This window comes from Pleurodeles waltl, chromosome 2_2 (assembly GCF_031143425.1).
Source record: "Pleurodeles waltl isolate 20211129_DDA chromosome 2_2, aPleWal1.hap1.20221129, whole genome shotgun sequence".
In the NCBI taxonomy this organism is placed as follows: Eukaryota; Metazoa; Chordata; class Amphibia; order Caudata; family Salamandridae; genus Pleurodeles; species Pleurodeles waltl.
Window position 1 is genome coordinate 1,096,819,124 of NC_090439.1, and position 18,404 is coordinate 1,096,837,527.

At 41.3% G+C, this 18,404-nt stretch overlaps 1 protein-coding gene across 1 annotated transcript in view; it reads left to right on the plus strand.

Annotated features, from left to right (window-relative positions):
* Window positions 1-14,286, plus strand: part of LOC138282870 (prostate stem cell antigen-like) — a 46,621-nt gene extending 32,335 nt beyond the window's left edge. The window contains exon 4 of the mRNA XM_069220861.1: window positions 13,548-14,286. Coding sequence (XP_069076962.1) covers window positions 13,548-13,741 — 194 coding nt within the window. The 3' untranslated portion in view covers window positions 13,742-14,286. The remainder of the gene's footprint in view (window positions 1-13,547) is intronic.
* Window positions 14,287-18,404: the final 4,118 nt, after the last annotated feature.

The following is an 18,404-nucleotide window of genomic DNA, read 5'->3' on the forward strand; positions in this document are numbered from 1 at the left end:
AAACAAGTTGAACTTGAACTAAAGGCGCAGTTTGCGCAAAATGGATCCATGGTGCTGGCACTTTACTCAGCCAGGTTCAGGTTGGGGATTCGGTCCCTTCCCCGACCCCACACGCACACACCGGAAGGGGGACCACACAGCACACTCAGGGACAGTGGCGAAACGTGGTAGGATCTGCAAAAGAAACAAGTATGACTTTTCTTGCAAATAACATTTTTCATTTAAACTGCACCCTTCCTCTTTCTTTCCCTGTTTTATAATCAGCAGGACGTTTTTGGGGCCCTTTGTTATATTCTCTGCAGGTTCTGGAGGGTCACTTGGGGCTTCAGCCCACACACCAGCACTGAGGTTTTTATCTGCTGCGCCACAGCTTCCCTTTTCTTGCACTGTCAGAAGGGCTGGGGCAGACTCCTTCTTTAACAAACCTCCATTCACTGCACTTTTGCCAATTTGGGCCATTCTGTCTCCAATTTGTATGAATGAATCAGATTCTTTTCTAGGTATCAGCATAATTTCGATTTTTCCTTGGTAGTTTTCAGCAATCACTCTCCCTAAAACCTGATCAATTTGCCATTTCTGTTCTGGTAACTTTCCTCTCCCCAACTGCTCTGTGACTGCTTGCATGACAGATTGCTTTTGTGCGTGCTGCACAGTTTTTATCAAATCTAGGGGAATGTGCATCTCTCTCATCTCTGCCCACCTGTAAGTGGCTTTTTCTCTCAGCTGTTCACATTTCTGGGGCACCCACTTAGCCATCCCCACTAAGGCAGAATTCTGGGTGTACACTTCTCTCTCTGAATTTTTCTCATTAACATCTGCAAGGTAATTGAACCAGTTAGGTACAAGCCATGTGGCTAAAACATTATCAAAGAACCAAAAATCAGCATAAAAATGACACATCTCACGTAGCTCTTGCTTTAAAATCTGACACACATTATACAACGCTGTTCCTTCTCCTGTGCCAGAAAACAACATTTCAGTCAATGAATCATTAGTAAAACAAACATGCTTTTTATCTTCAGTGGACACGAATTCAAATGGTGCATTCAACTTCATTGGTAACTCTTTTACCTGTGGTACTCTAGCCCTGTCTTGCAAGTACCAGATCCATTGTATGATTCTAGCTAGGGGCAGTATTTTCTTCCCTTGTTCTTGAGTTACATGTACATAAGTATTTCCTTCTTGCACTGCGCAGAAACCTAAAGTCTGCATTATTTCATTTGCCAAATCACAAGCGCGCAGCTGCATATTATTTTTCACAGTGACCATATACAAAAGTGTTAGGATTTCTCTCAAATGAGGGCTATTCTTTTTCCAAAAATCAAACAAGCTAATGAAACTCGGGGTGTCTTGCTCTAAAATCCTTCGTTTTACTTGTGCATTTTGCAACGGTAACGCGTAAATCACATTCTGGTCTCTCTCGTCCGTGTTATCAGTTAAGGAATGCATTTTGTCTGCCAAAAACCCTGGCTCACACGAAAACTCAGTGCAGCTCGGAGCTGTCTTAACCCCCTCATTACTGGAATGGGACAAGAAAGATTCTTCATTTTTATAACTTTCAGCATTATTTTGAATTATTGTATCCTGGCTAATTTGCTCACGTAAATTCCTATTTTCATGTTCCAACTGCCTACATTTCTCCTGCATTTCTCTGTAAGCAGATAAAGGTATCCAGACCTTTCTGTCATCATTACTTCCAAAACACACGTTTTCTACATATATACAACGGGAATTATTTCTCAAAACAACATCAGGCATTTTAGCTACACATGCATTTTCTTCTGTAATTCCCCAAACAGAAAACAATTCACAGTTTTTCTTAGCACCATCAGGCAGTTCATCAACACATGTATTCTCAGACATGGTCTGCCGTGCTACTGTGATTCTCCAAACAGAAAACAATTTCTGTAATTCTCCAAACAACAAAAAAACAATTACACTTTTAAAGTGTGCACTTAGAAATCTACTAACTCGTCAAACCCCTTCTTAATCACCTCTTAATGACCGACCCCACTTCTGGTACCAATTGTAGTGCTTTCCTCTTATTTAGTTTCTAAGCACTAACATAACACAACAGAAATGCACTTCTGAGGTCAAAGAAGACTTTTATTGTTGTTATATGAATGACGAATTAGTAGCTTTCAAGTCCGCGTTAATCAAACAAAATATATCAGTTTGCAATATACACAGCAGGTTATATTTATAAGATATTGAATGCAAAGCAAAACAAATACTTCACCGTGTAGGAACTATTTACAGCTACATCTTTCTAAGGTCTGCAAGCTGATGACCCCTGTCAGCCGCGAGAAAGAGTTTCATCTACCCACACGGGATGCTGGCAGCTGGCGCCAAGCTCCAGCACGAGGTCCGGCAGATTCGAATCTGACCCTCTGCAGCCTGTTACATTCGTTACAAAGGTGTGCCCCCTCCTCCCAGACCTGGGAAACTGAGCAAGCCTTTTGGAGACTGGCCAGGTCTCCAAGACTACTCCTGTTCCCAAGCTCAAGCGAAGGAAAAACAACACCCATGTACTCTCTCTTATCATGTCTAGTCTACTGTGAGAAAAACATCTTGGTTCATCTGGTGCAAAAACACAGCTTGGAAAAATACAGCTTGGATTCTCAACTGCAATGTCTAACTCCACGTTAAAGGCAATGGGCAGCTAACCTAAATATCAAATGCAATGTCATGTTAAAGGCAATAGGCAGCTAACCTAAATATCAAATGCAATGTCTAGTGTCATGTCAAAGCCAATAGGCATCTAAGCTGAATACAAAATGCAATGTCTTATATCATGTCAAAGCCCATAGGCAGCTGAGCTGAATATAAAATGCAATGTATAATATCATGTCAAAGCCAATAGGCAGCTGAGCTGAATACAAAATGCAATGTATAATATCATGTCAAAGCCAATAGGCAGCGGAGCTGAATATCATGTCAAAGCCAATAGGCAGTTAAGCTGAATACAAAATGCAATATATAATATCATGTCAAAGCCCATAGGCAGAATATCTAATAGCATGTCAAAGTCAATAGGCAGCTAAATTGAATACATCATGTCAAAGTCAATAGGCATGCAATGTCAAAGCCAATAGGCGGCTAGACTGGATACAGCATGTCAAAGCCAATAGGCAGAATACAGAATGTAATGGCTAATGCGATGTCAAAGCCCATAGGCGGCTCAACTGAATACAGAAAGTAATGGCTAATGCCATGTCAAAGCCAATAGGCAGAATACAGAATGTAATGACTAATGCAATGTCAAAGCCCATAGGCGGCTCAACTGAATACAGAACATACCATGTGCTACTGGTGAACATTGAGCAACTAATATGCGCAGTGGTGAAACACAAAGTCATTGGTCAAAACAAACTTTATCAAATGGCAGTACAGCTTGGGTCAGACGGAGGTGGATGGGGATGGAGTTCCAAGTCTTGGCTGCCAGGTAGGAGAAGGATCTTCCTCCCATGGTGGCTTTTCTAATGCGTGGAACGGCGGCGAGGGCGTGGCTGGTTGATCGTAGCTGGCGGGTGGGAGTGTAGAAGGTCAGGCGGTTGTTGAGGTACCTGGGGCCCAGGTCGTGGAGGGCCTTGTGTGCGTGGGTGAGGAGGCGGAACGTGATTCTCTTGCTGACGGGGAGCCAGTGCAGGTCTCTCAGGTGTCCGGAGATGTGGCTGTGTCGGGGGATGTCGAGGATGAGGCGTGCGGAGGCGTTCTGGATGCGTTGGAGTCTTTTCTGTAGTTTGGTCGTGGTTCCGGTGTAGAGGGTGTTTCCGTAGTCCAGTCGGCTGGTGACGAGTGCCTGGGTGACCGTTTTCCTGGTTTCGGTGGGGATCTATCGGAAGATCTTTCGGAGCATCCGTAGGATGTTGAAGCATGATGACGAGACGGCGTTGACTTGTCTGGTCATCGAGAGGGAGGAGTCCAGGATGAAGGCCAGGTTGCGTGCGTGGTCCGTTGGTTTGGGTGCGCTGCCCAGGGCAGGGGGCCACCAGGAGTCGTCCCAGGCGGAGGGTGATGATCCAAGGATGAGGAATTCCGTCTTGTCCGAGTTCAGTTTCAGGCGGCTGTTCAACATCCACTCGGCTACGTCTTTCATCCCTTCTTGCAGGTTGGTTCTGGCGGTGGCTGGGTCGTTGGTGAGGGAGAGGATCAGCTGGGTGTCGTCGGCGTAGGAGATGATGTTGAGGTTGTGTTGGCGTGCGATGGCTGCGAGGGGGCTCATGTAGACGTTGAAGAGGGTGGGGCTGAGTGACGATCCTTGTGGTACGCCGCAGATGACTTCGGTGGCCTCGGATCTGAACGGGGGGAGGCGGACTCTCTGGGTTCTTCCGGCGAGGAACGAGGTGATCCACTCTAGTGCCTTCTCTTGGATTCCGATGTTGCTGAGGCGCTGCACTAGGGTGTGGTGGCAGACAGAATCGAACGCTGCGGAGAGGTCCAGGAGGACCATCTGTCATTTATTCTCTCTGTTTTAGGGCAGGGTTGCCTCCAGCATAGGGAATTTGGCACAAAGCTCTTGTCAACTTTTAGTACAAAACTGTTTTTTGTGAGCAAAATTTGAACATCGCTGCAGTCTAAGCTTTGACCCATGAAGTACTGTAATGCAGCATGTGAGCGACAGCGCAAACATGTAATAACTCTGGGCCATAGCCACATTTGAGCAGAATCATCTTACAAATGTAGTGTGTCACATAGGTCGAGTGTCTAAACAATACACATGCACCCTGATTCATACACATACGCACAGTCCTATACACATATATGCAGAAAATCACATATACATTCAAGATACCACAGTCACACATGCAGATAGAGAAATATGTGCAGAATCCCACATATCTGGAGAGTCTAAAACTAGCAGGCAGTTTTATAGAGTCAGCCACAGTTTCACACATGCAAGATCACTCTTACGCAACACACACACACACACGTGAAGTCCTACAGACAAACAGGGCTAACACACAGGGCCTGATTTACATCCAATCCTATGGGATTTAGATTTGGCAGACGGGATATCCATCACCGTTTTGACGGAATAATTTGTCTGCCAACATCTAAATCAGGCCTGAAGTCTTAAAGTCTGTGACCCCCCATATAATCACCTTCCTTGAAGTATCACTCTTCCCTAAAGACAGTTTTTTATGATAGTAGGGGGCAGTAGACACACACAAGGATGAATGGTAAGTTTGTGTGCACAAATGAACCAGCAGACACTTGTGCTGCGACAGTAGACCAGCAGTAAAAATAGGGGAGCATGTAAACAGGACTTAAATATTGTAATATCAAATTGGAAAGAGACCCGGGCCAGGTCAAAATAAGTGGAACCACAGTATGGTGGTTCCGCTTTTTGTTTGCTATAAAAGGGCTTTGTTTAATATGGTATTTACCTTTGAGAAGTTTTACCACTTCCAGATCACTTTTCTATCTTTTGCTCTTAGCTGAAGTTCACTCTTTGCAAAGATTTGAACCAATGTCAAAGCTAGATGCTTTGACATTGGTTCAAAGCTTCTTCCTCCTAAACTCCCAAGATGGCAGCATAGCGGCCTATATGATGTTTGTTGCAGATGTAAGGTTATTGGGTTTGTTTCAGATGTAAGGTTACTGGGTTTGCAACCCCCCCTAGACCACCGAGGTGTATCCCGTATGGTTTAGGGTCCTGAATTTCCTTCTGACTGCAAATTGACTGCAAATTGACATTGGCTGCTTTGAGGACGTGTTTCCATTAGTAACGCCAAGTCGGTATTGTGATTAGACAGTGTTTTGAATACTAGCCCTCCCTTTATTTTGTTTCCAATTCCATTGACATTTCGACAGGTGAGTGTTCTAACCCCTCTAATGACCTCAAATTCCATTAGATAAATATGTCTCTAATAGTTTTTGTACTCCATCATGTTTTTTTTGTTTTCTTCCTGATCTTACTGTCCAATAACTAAAAAAACAACCGCCAACCCATGCATGACTAGCCCTTCACCTCAAAAAATGTAAACATCCATAACTAGATCAGTTACATGTGGTATTTTTTAAGTTTAGATTACATGCAGAGTAGGTGGTATGGCCACCGCCTACTCATTGTGTGCCCCAAGATATTCTTCATCCTTAGTTGCGTCTAGCCCCTATTTAGTGCTTCCTCTTCATCCGCCTCCCCCCGGTGTCCTCATCATATCTACTGTTTGTCCATGATACCTTCCATTTGATGAGAGATTTCCATTTAGCTGGCTTATCCCTCTCCTTCACCCACTGTTTTTTCTGTTTCTTCTGGGCTTCCTAGATTTTAGGATGTTTTACACGTAGGCTTAGGGTGGTGTGTGGCAAATTGACCCTTTTGGTGTGAACATGTAGTTTAGTCAGTTTATCTCTCACCAATTGCTGTGAAAAAGTTTCCTGACATTCCATCTTCCCAGTTTATTGCTGGATTTGGTTCAGCCCTCTCACAGTACTGGGTCAAGTTGAAAGATGACCTTACAACACCGCTACTGCTTCTGGGAAGTTTTAGTTGTTTGTTTGTCGAGCCATGCCTCTTAGTCTTTTCCAGTTTTGGTCTTGCTAAGCTATTTAGTTTCTGCAGCGGGGCTCTGACGTATCACCCTCATATTTCTTTCCTTGATGTCAGACCCCCTGCAGACATCCAGTGTTATGAATCAGAATGGTAGGCACACTTTTATTTATTCCCCTGTCCCTTCAGGGATTGTTAGGAGAGGAGGGGTGAGTTTATGTTTGTATGGGACTGCACCAGGAAGTACCTCACTTCTTGGAAACTTAGCAGCCTAGGTCAAGTTGGCCCCTCCCTTGTTCGAATGTCAGGTGTAACACAAGTCACCGGGCCCTGGTCAGACCTGTCCTGATCACCTTCCTCCCGTTGTTAAGAGCAGATTAAAACTCACACCACCGATCTGGTGTTTCACCGACCTGCAGTGTCCCTCAGGTCCATGTCCTAGAGAGGTTCTCCCTTGTGTGAGGTTTGCGCAGGCCCAGTGGCAACTCACCACCCACTGGCAAGCTATAAGGGGGCTTTGTATTGGGCTATGTCTAATATCATTCACCTTCTGTGGCTACCGTTGTGTTACAGGTGAGATGTGTAATTTCTCCCCTGGGATCTTCTCTTGGGAATTTAATGGCCACAAACCAATATACCCTGTTCATTCTGCACTCCTGCATGGTGCTGGGGGGTCAAGCTGCTGGGTTCCAAACCGTCTGTCAAAGGTCACTTTCCTTCTAGAGCTCAAGGCCTCATTACTGCATGCTTGGGGCCCGGTCCTCACACCTGCCCAGATTTGAGACTCATCAGGTCCAGCAAAATATGTTGTTCTTGAGTTCTGACAACTCACTTGTGTTTTTCTGCCAATCCCAGTAGCAGCAGGATCATGAAGGACTGTGAAGGCAGCAACAGAAGTGACCTTTGAGCTAGTCTGCCATGTTGGGCAGCAAGCCACGGACCCATCAACCATATTTTTGCCAATACTGATCTTCTCCACACCATTTACTGATCAGAGGATGCGGGATAACGTGCGGGATGGCTAGAATGCGGGAACATCCTGGTAAATGGTAAAGCAGGAAAGTTCTCCTGTGCCTTGTGTATAAAGCAGCCTATCTTCCTCCTGAGACTCAGCACATAGGCCCTGATTTATACTTTTTTTACACTGCATTACCGTCATTTATTGACGCAAAAGCGACGCAAACTTACAAAATACAAATGTCACGATTGTATTTTGTAAGTTTGCGCCGCTACTGCATAAAAAAATAAAGGTAATGCGGCACAAAAAAAGTATAAATCAGGGGCCATAGTTTCGTGGGCTATTATGTTTTGATCCGGTTGTTACTGTTGGTAAATAGATACCTATTCTCGATCTAAACTGCAGTAGCTCACTTTTACTGCTCTTTGCTGCTCCTACGTGCAGTTCCCTAGCAATTATTTAACAAGATAAAGTCCCCAGAGACAGGTGTAGGCAAGTAAAGAAGAATAGAACTAAACCGTAAAATAACACAGATGGCGCAATCTGGGTGTGTTTGGCACTCAAGTCTATCCCAAACATAGCCAAATGCAGCCATAATCCCTCTAATCTCTCTCTCTCATACATACACACTCAAACACACCCTAAGATTCGATTGCAATGTGCAACCAGAGATGCTGTGCTGCATTGTGTCAAAGGGTGCTTGTGTACTTTTGGCTGTCTTTAGCAACACACTCACCATAGCACCACAGTGCAAGTATGGGTGTGTCTGAGATCTAGGATAGGTTTGGTAATGTAAAGGTGCCCTTCAACTGCAAATTAATACGCTTTGACATACTTGAAATCATTTCTAACTTTGCATGTTTCCTGACGATTACAGTGCACTTGCAAATCTAGAAAAGTTTTGAGAAAATAAAGTCTTTCTCAATGGTTACGCCTGGTCCAGGAGTGTGAATTTTGAAGCAAAGCTCTGTCTACCTTTTTTAGTAGTGCTTCGAGTCAAAATCTATGAGTGGTTGTGTTAGCGTGTCAGACCTTAATAAGTAAACTTACAATGGGACGCAAATAGGTCTATGAACCTTTTGACCCGTAATTAAGATTTTTCCACTATAACTCCAGTACATGCAGATCAATAATCAATAATCAATTGATAACAGCAAATAATAAAAAATAATCAATGGCATTAATAATCAATGGAGTCAGTAATTGTCACACACCATGACTTTTCAGTCATGAATAACCACATCTTTAGTAAAAGTTAGAATATTTATTTCCCTATATTAACGATGCTGAAGTCACGTAAAATAATCTCAAAATCAAATGATACACATACAGAAACAACACCAGCTGTCCAAATCTGTGAAAGGAGCACAATCTAATCAAAGCTTGAACTATTACACATTCTAAGGTTACAGGGCAAATTAATAACAAGAACAATTGCACAAACGATGTCACATACATTTAGATTCAGCAAAGAAAAGCATCAAACATTATTTTCTATTAGCAAAGTAAGAATCCTTAACTAACACCAGATTAGCATCAACATGTTGGGCTTCATGCAAAACAATTGAGTAAACACAAATTTGGAAAACATCTAGCTGTGTCTCTATCAAAACAGTGCGGTTGGTACCTAGAAAGAAAGGGCAAATAAGCATAACAAACACATGGGTACAATAATCCCTTTCCTCAATTGGATCCGCAACTAAAATAATCTTCGTCATCAGAACATCAATTCGGTCAGCAAGTCATCAGGATTCAGCATCAAAGTTCAGAAAATGCTAATTCTTTAAGCATTAAAGTTAAGCATGTCTCTTGTCAAAATGCACAAGAAAATATTGACCTTTCGGCAAGCAAGAAAATGGGCAATGAGCTGTCTTCCCTCGGTACAGTCCTGTTAAGTTAAATTCCCTAAAACTAACTCCCAAGTCCCTATTGGTCAAGGGATCGCATGTTCACACTTTGTCCAATAAAACTTAAACTTCAAGTCTATGAATTCTACCACTTCTCCATTCACATGTCGCTGATTGGCTTTTCTTGCAATGTTCTCATCATCCGGCTCGCCAGGTAACAATATTGTTGCAGCTTATACTCGTCAGTGTCTCCATTGTTCTCCTTCTGAGAAAGTTAGTCTCACACACATTACACTCATAATGTTACATTTACCAAGAACAGCTTCTTCTAGCAATCAGTTCTCATGAGAAAACTTTTAGCTACAAGCACATTTAAACAGTACAATGGAAAATCACAGTTTAACTCTCTAGGACAGCCATTTATTAAACGTTAAGAAATATAGCTTGACATGAGGCTGGGCAACTAGGCCAAGACCATCGCTAAGTTAAGTCCTACAATTAATAAAGCTAATACATAATGCATAACTCCTAATATGACATATTACTATATTAGTCAAACATATAATCAACATTTTATATTAATAAACTATTAATAAGTATACTTCTTGAACATTGGCGGTCACTCATCGTGATCACATTTTCAAATGCGTGCATTATTTTTCTATGTTATTATATTTTTTACACAAATCCATTACTCAGAATACATGAACACTCATTAATAATTTTTATTAAAACACCTGTGCTAGCAGTTGCAGGGGAATATCCATGTACCACGCATGGGATGTCTCCTTGAAGCAAAGTAACGTAAAATAGTGCATAGCGCACTGCATTAATTTAGGTCAACTTTCCTTCACTAGTCAAGATTTGCGCTGGACAATAAATGCCTTTTCAAGCGTCAGTTTGTGTCACTTTTGTGACACTGCATTGGTGCATAGACTTAATTGATCAGACCCATAGTCTCACCACTTAATTATTCCTCTTCGTCTCTTACCTCTTCTCTCGAACTCACATATACAAAACATACATGCATAGTTTCACACTCACTCAAACATACACACACATTTACACATACACACAGTCTCACATATTTAGAGCACCTCACATAAAAGTCTTGCAGAAGCAGTGAATCTCAGATTATGAGTGAGTTTCACACATGTAATGATTGTCACACAGCTAGTGAGCTATGCACAAAGGGGCATATTCACAAGCACCTAGTGCCTCCTTGTGCTGTCCTAGCATCATTTTTTTGTGCCAAGGTGGCGTCAAGGAGGCCTTTTCCCTGTGCCAGATTTACAAAGTGGCGCAATGCAAGCATTGTGTCACTTTGTAACCCCTTGCGCCACATTATACCTGCACCAGGCATAATGTATGCAAGGGGGACGTTGTCCCGTTAGGAGGAACAGAAAAAGGGCGCATTAAAATTTATGAGATTTCACTGCGCCATTTTCCCGTCATTTTTAACCCCTGCCTAAGGCATTGTTTCCAATGAGCCTCCTCACACATTGCTGTACTAGTGTCATAATGTTTTGTGCTAGTCGACCAATGCGTCACAATAGCATAAGAAATTTGACGCTACTGTGCTAACGTGCACCATGGTGCGCCGTATTGTAAATATGGCACTACCTTGGTGATTTTAGGGGTCACCAGAAAAGTGGCGTATCATAGCTGATGAACTACTTTCTTATAAATATGCCCAAAAGAGTCTCAGATGTGATCATACAAACAAAGAGTCTGACACACTGATACATTTACACAAGACACTCTATTAAACACACCTATACATGCGCACACATGAAGCAGAGAATAACCCGCAATTAATTTCACCGAACAGAAAGAAGATTCATCACTATTCAGTTTCACACAAGCAGACTCTCATACTGGTGAACAGCCTTACACAGCCTGTGAGACCAACCCAGGAAGTACATTTTACACTTGTAGGAAATCTGGCTTTTGTGTATGTTCATCCAGGTTTTTTCACCTTTTCCTGGACCTTATTTTATTGCTGGTTTTTAAACACCGGCACAATGGAGCACTGATATCCACTGGCCAGTATACAAGCTCTGACCCATAAAACATGGAGAAACTGGCTAATCCCTAATTGGAGTATTAACCTTTCTAAAGGGCCATAGAGTATGGTGAAGAGTACTCCCATGGCCTGAAAAGTCACTTGTGGGCTGTAGCATTTATTGTGCCATCAACTACTGTGACAAAAGGAAACATGGTTTTATGCCTACCATTATAGCCTGATTCCTGCAGTGAAAAACATGCAGTGCAACCTGTTAAAATAACCTTTTGTGACAGATAAAAACTTCCCTTTTAAATATTACCAATTTACCCCTATGTAGACGTTGTAGCCCAGTTGGTAGGGTGCATGATATTCAAAATTGGAATGTGTAGCAAATTATTTTTACCATGTCCTTACAGTGACAATGCCTAAAAAAACATTTTCACTGTGGAAGATCTAGCTATCCTATGTAGAAAACCTGAGTTCACATTAAAATACTTATACTGTATCTTGGGAATGGAATCACCTAGAAAACATTTTAAATAACTATTTAGTTATTTATTAAAAACCCAATTCAAGGGTGAAGTTGGATTTTTAATAAATATTAGGGAAAGGTAACTTTTGAAAAGTCACCTTTTCTCTGTCTGAAGTTCCGGGAGGCTAATTTACAGTAGCCCGCCAGCTTCTCCCAGCCTGTACTTGACCTGAATAGGGTGTGAATCTGGTGTGAAATGCTTACAGGGGCAAACAACAGGCAAATGTTTCACAAAAAATTCACTCAAATGCATTGAATCTTTTAAATCATACTTCTCAAACACAGATTCTCATATCAGCAGAAGGTTTTGTGAACAACAAGTCTTACAGAAGTAGAAAATTTAACTCAGGCAGTGCATTCTCTCCAGTGAATTGTGTAATAAACATATTTGTATTTACTTTTCTCTGATAGGCTGAGAGGCATGAACAGAAATATAGTTTAACGGAGGTTAAGTTTAATGAAAGCAGGTATTCTGACACACACAGTATATCTCACAACAGAAGTTAGAGAGTCTCACAAAAGCAAACGGAGAGTATGACACCTGCATAACATCACATACACACATAGAGTATCATACATGTCAAGAGCTTACCACCGAAGTGGAATGCCCTATTCTCACAAAAAGTCTCAAACATCCACATTTTCATACAAAGAGTCTTGTGGAAGACAAGATTACCACTCAGGCAGCTAGATTAACACAGTTAAAGAATATCACATGCATACTACTCACCTGCAGTCTCAAACAGACCTCCGTGGGCTAAATGGCAATTACTTTGTGTGAGCCTGGATGGATTTACAGGTAGTGCATGGAGGTGGGGTTTGACTTGATCTTTGAGTTGCTCAGTGTTGTGTCAGATGCTGATTGGCTCCTCAACAGAGTTCCTGTAGACCAGAATGAACAGTAGAGGAACTTCTTGGGGAAAAATGTAATGTCTGTTGTATTGGGAATGCCCCCTGCTTGGTGAACGTGTTTACCTCTGCCTTGAGTGCCTGACTGCTCGTATAACTGGTTTCCTGGCTATTTTTTGGCCCTGGGATCACATTAATCAAGTGTGTGTGCAGAGGCGTAGGCGTGTACCTGGTAAAGTGAGGTCCAGAAGCTTTTCTGTGACTTCGAGGGGCACACAATGCATGCCCTCACGTGGGCATAGGACTGCTGTTCATGCTCTGGGTAAGTGACATAAAGTAGTGGTGGCAACTTGCCAAATTTAGGTAGACTTTTTTTTCTTGCACAAGGGAGAGGGCAGTCTATAGACCCTCTCAAGTAAAGTTCCATTGTTCTGAAAACCCCAGATTCTTGCATACATTCCTTGTGCATGTATGTGTAATAGGTACTTGAAACATGATAGTAGGACTCTGTATGTGGTGAGAGTATGAGTACTATGACCAGTGGGATCCATTTTGGCAAAAGATGGAGGAAGGATACAACTTCCCCAGACAGGGATGTGTCCCATATTCTTTTATATTTAGAAATGCTTGTTTCACCAATTCCCAAATTCTAAATTTACTGTATTGATTAACATAATATGCCTCGACTAGCAGCTCTAGCTAGTGGTTGTACGGATGTAAAACTATCGGCTTTTTCAACACAGTGTTGCAGCATATGCTTCAGTTGCAGACCATCTCTTGTAGATGCATCTTATGTACATTAAACCATAGTGAATTTGTGTTATAAATCTCTTTTTGCGACATTCTCTGTCTTCTAGGTACTATCACCAGCAAGAACTGTGCATCTTCCTGCGTGCCAACCAATGATGAAATCAACGGAATATCCTTCTCCATTTCCTGTTGCACCACAGACCTGTGTAACACCAACCAAGCACCCTGCATGAAAAGCAGTCACTTGAGTCTGGGCATCTCGGCATGTTTCATTGCAGCCTTCTTCTGGTTCTCGTTCTAATGTGCGTCACACGCAAAGGACGCAAGCCCTGATCTGCCGCCATTTTGGCTGCTTTCACTGATGTACATTTTAGGACTTTTGATATATACGTAACCCACCCTTTTTCCAAGAGTGTATTTTGGAACCTTCTTCAGTAATCCATTCACGCCTGAGAGCTTTGAAGGGGCCACAGTCCTAGCTTTCTTGTCTGAAAATATATCTAGGCAGAGTAGTGTTGTTTTATTTCCCCAGAGAACAAACTCAAGATGCAAAATCATTCTACATACTCTACAATTGTGCTTCCTCTTATATGATGTAAACCAATGAGCATAGATTAATGGAAAACCTTTAGCTATAACTTAAATTTTGGTCACACGATTATCATCTAGGTAGAAGTAGGAATAACCCGAATTCTTTTCTGTATGTTACCCATATAATATCCTATTAGCACCATGCAGATTAGTTATCTTTTTGAAATACTCTTTCTGTGCATTTCATTTCAATATTACTTTTATTGTACTTGCTGACGGTCTAGCATACAAGTTGAAATACATTTCTAAATATGAGTCCTATTTCATTTCAGCAGACTCCATTTACTTATCTAGGTCACTGGGTTTGTTTTTGTGAACAATCACGATTTAGAATATGTGGTGATAGCATACATTCTATATTCCATGCTATACATGGAATGTGGGATGAGAGATCCTTCGAGGGCATTCCAGAGGGGACAGTTGTAGAGAGCAGTTGGAGTGGTCGATGACTGTGGCCAATAAAGTTCCAGCTTCATTAAACTGACCATCGGTATTCATTCCCATTTTTATCACCACAAAATCTGGCGACGAGCTGGCCACAATCAAGAACCCACTTCCAGTTTTTCAGGACCTCAATGGATTCTCTTTCTTCGAGCGCGATGAGCGCGAAGAGCTTGCGGACTGAGCTACATGGTATCAGGCCAGTTGCTTATTTTTGTTGTGAATTTTTGACAGGCTCTGTGTCAGAGACCCGTCATGTACGTTCATTTCACTTAAATTTGACAACTTTATATGTGATTGTTACTTCCGCTCCCCAACGGTCTCCTCCACGCACTACACAGCCTCATGCACGTCCAGCATCACGTGCATTCAAGCATATCCAGCATTACATTACATCATTACGCACATTCAGCCCTACGCTCGTTGAGGCACCCACGCTATGTGGCACGTACATATACGTACATCAGCCATATTTCTGATCAGCATGCATAATACATACGGCAGGCATACTTTGGCAAAATCCAGAACAGAAACGTATGATCAGCACGCACAGACACGTGTGGACTTCCCTGCGATCCTCACACATAATAAACCCCTGTGATCCACAATCCACACTCACAATACTCACGAGCCGGTGGATTTTATTGCGATCCGCATGCATACAACTCAGGAGTTTGCGGATTTTACTGCGATCCACACACAATTAGGGAGCCACTGAAATAGAAGCGGAGCAGTGTTAAACAAATGTATTTTTACATACTACTACAACACGTTGTCAAAGCAGAAGGGAAGCAGTGTTAATCAAATGTATTTTTACATACTACTACAACACACTGTCATAGTCATTATGGAGAGTGTCTGCGCTCCACTACCATTTTTACAAATACCTGGAGATCCACTGATACCTTTATTAATATTTAGGAGCTATAGGTGGTAATAGATATTGCCCAGAGAGTAAAAGATTTTTATTAGAACACAATTTAGGGTTCGAAGGCCAATCAGTTTACGAATTACCGGACGGTGAAGCATATGACAATGATGAGTATCAACTTGCAGTAAAAATACTCGAAAAGCAGTTTGATGTTCAACCAAGCTTGATACTAAATAGAAATACATTTTTCACACGAGCACAACATCAAGATGAATCAATTGACAGTTATGTAGCAATTTCACGTACATTAGCTTCCGAATGCGAATTTGAAAGCTTTATGGCACAATTTATTCGCGATCAAATAGTGGTACACTGCTGGGATAAGAAAGCTCAAGAACAACTGTTAATGTTAAAAAATCCTTCTTTGACAGAAACAGTAGAAATTGTAAAAGTATAGAAATGTCTCCCAAAAAAAACCAAGGAACTATCACAAAAAGAACATGTTGGATTAAGTGCAGTCAAAATTAAAGGGAACTCCAACGATTATGCTAAAGAACAAACCAGGAGACCAACACAGAACCAAACTAAAGATGAATTCTTCAGCAGAAGGAAAATATGCTTCAGATGTGGTAATCCTAGACATTGTAACAACGCTCGCCCATGTCCAGCTAAAAATGTCAAGTGAAGAATCTGTGGGAAAATAGGGCATTTTGCCAAAGTTTGTCAAAGTAGTATAACACCTGATAAAGTGAATGTGATTGAAAAACCTGATCCAAATTGAAGCTCTATCGATGAAGTTAACCCACAGAAATATGTAATACTAGTGGTCCAATGTGGTGAACATAATTGCATGGACCCTTATGAAAACATTGAGGTTGATGGGAAGAAACTACGCCTACTAATAGATTCTGGGGCAAGGATGACCATAATTACTGAATTGCTATTACAATCATATAGGGAAAAGAACTTGTTACCCTCTGGCAGAAACCGTGTCGTACGATGGAAAAAAATAGACCTCATTGGTTATTTTGAAGCACGTATGAAATATAAAAACAAAGTGAGTCTTGGGAAAGTTTATGTAGCTAAAAAGGTTTGAATATACTTAGGTGGTATCACCAGGAGTTATTCCGTATGACATCAAGACCAGGGAGGAGTGTTCAAGTTCGTTAGTTACTGATGAGTTAAATAATGAATCTCTGGTAGTTCAAGACAAACTACCCAAGAATATTTGGTTACAAAAGTTCAATAAGGTGTTCAGTAATAATTTGGGCAGGATCACAGGTCTCAAACATAAGATCAAAGTACAAAATTGTGCCGCATCTGTAAAGCATAAATTGAGAAATGTACCCTTCAATGTACATCAGGATTTAGAGAGTATTCTCAAAGAAATGGGTGTTGATGGAGTTATAGAACCTATGGAGTCATCATTTTGGTTATCTCCATTGGTCATCGCACGAAAAAAATTGAAAATTAAGAGTTTCTCTTGATTTGCGTAGTCTGAACAAGATCATATGGGTTGATTCATATCCTTTGCCACGTATTGATGACATCACATCTACTTTTGCTGGAAAATAAGTTTTCAGTGAAATAGACATCTTTGGCATATCATAAGGTTGAGTTAGACTAAACTTCAAGGCATTACATAGCTTTTATGTCACCTTTTGGCACTTTTAAGTTCAAAAGGATGCCTTTTGGGTTGGCGTCTGCACTTCTGTCTTTCAGAGGGTTTTAGAAAATATACTTCAGGGTATCGAAGGTGTTGTAAATTTCCAGGATGATATACTGATCGCTGGTGAGGATGAACGTACCCTTGGTGAAGCAATAAATAAAGTGTTACAAAGATTACAAAAATATGGCTAGTAGCAAATGAACGATCGTTAGTGCACCTGAACCAAAAATAAAAGACCATGTTGCATCTTTTCTTGGTTTATGTGAATTTTATTCAAAATTCATTAAGAATTTTTCTACTAAAACAGGAAACTTATGGGCACTCCTCAAGGAAAATAAAGAATTTGTGTGGGATGCAAAATCACAGGAAGAATTTAGAGCACTTAAAAATTACATAGTTGAGGCAGGAATTTTAACACCATGATCCTATTGAACCTTGCACTATTACTGTAGATGCTAGTAACAATAGTTTGGGGGCAATGTTATCCCAAGAAGACAAAAACAATGACAAACAAACTATACGGTTTGTGTCACGTTCTTTGAGAGCCAACGGGAAAGTTTTTTCTGTGATAGAAAAAGAGTCATTAGTTTGCTGTTGGGCTGTTGAGCGATTCAAGAACTACATTTGGGTGAGAAGGTTTACACTCAAGACTGATCATAAACCATTGGTGAATATCCTTAGTGGAGAAGTTATCAAAGAATACACTCCAAGAATTGCTAGATTGTGTTCAAAACTACTACAGTATGATTTCTTTTTTTTTTTTTTTTTTTTTTTTTTTAGTTTCAAAAGTTTTATTAAGAATATATAAGGCGGTACATACAGCATATAAACAAACTGTTTAGCTTTAAAAACATTATTTTTGTTCGTTTACCACAATTATTTCCATTGTAGGCATATATACATGTACTGTCAGGTAAGTAAAAATTCCCAGTTGCATAGTTGAGTTGTGTACCCTTATTTTGAAGAAGAGTGGAAAACAGGTGGGGGGGTGGTAGGGGGAGGGGGAGCGAGGATAGGGTTGTGTAGGAGGGGTTGGTCTTGATATAGGGGAGAAACAAAATAGTCATATGAAATGGGGAGGGGGAGAGAAGGGAAAGAAAGAGGGAGAAAGAGGAAGGGTAATCGCGGGGGAATGTAGAATGAAGAGACTCGAGGTAGGCAGGGGGTCTTTGTATCCTGAGACTAGCTTGTTCAGGCCTAAGAGTAGATCGTTCTGTACTTCTCCGTCTGTAGCAAGGAGTAGATAATATGTATGATAGGTATGGTAAGGTCGGTTAGAGAGTGTCTACGTCTTATATGAGTTGATTTCTCAGTCCTTGTTTGTGTTGGGAAGCGACTTGTATTACTATGTTGGGTAGTTCAGGGTCTCGGGCATGTGACAAAATTAGAGGC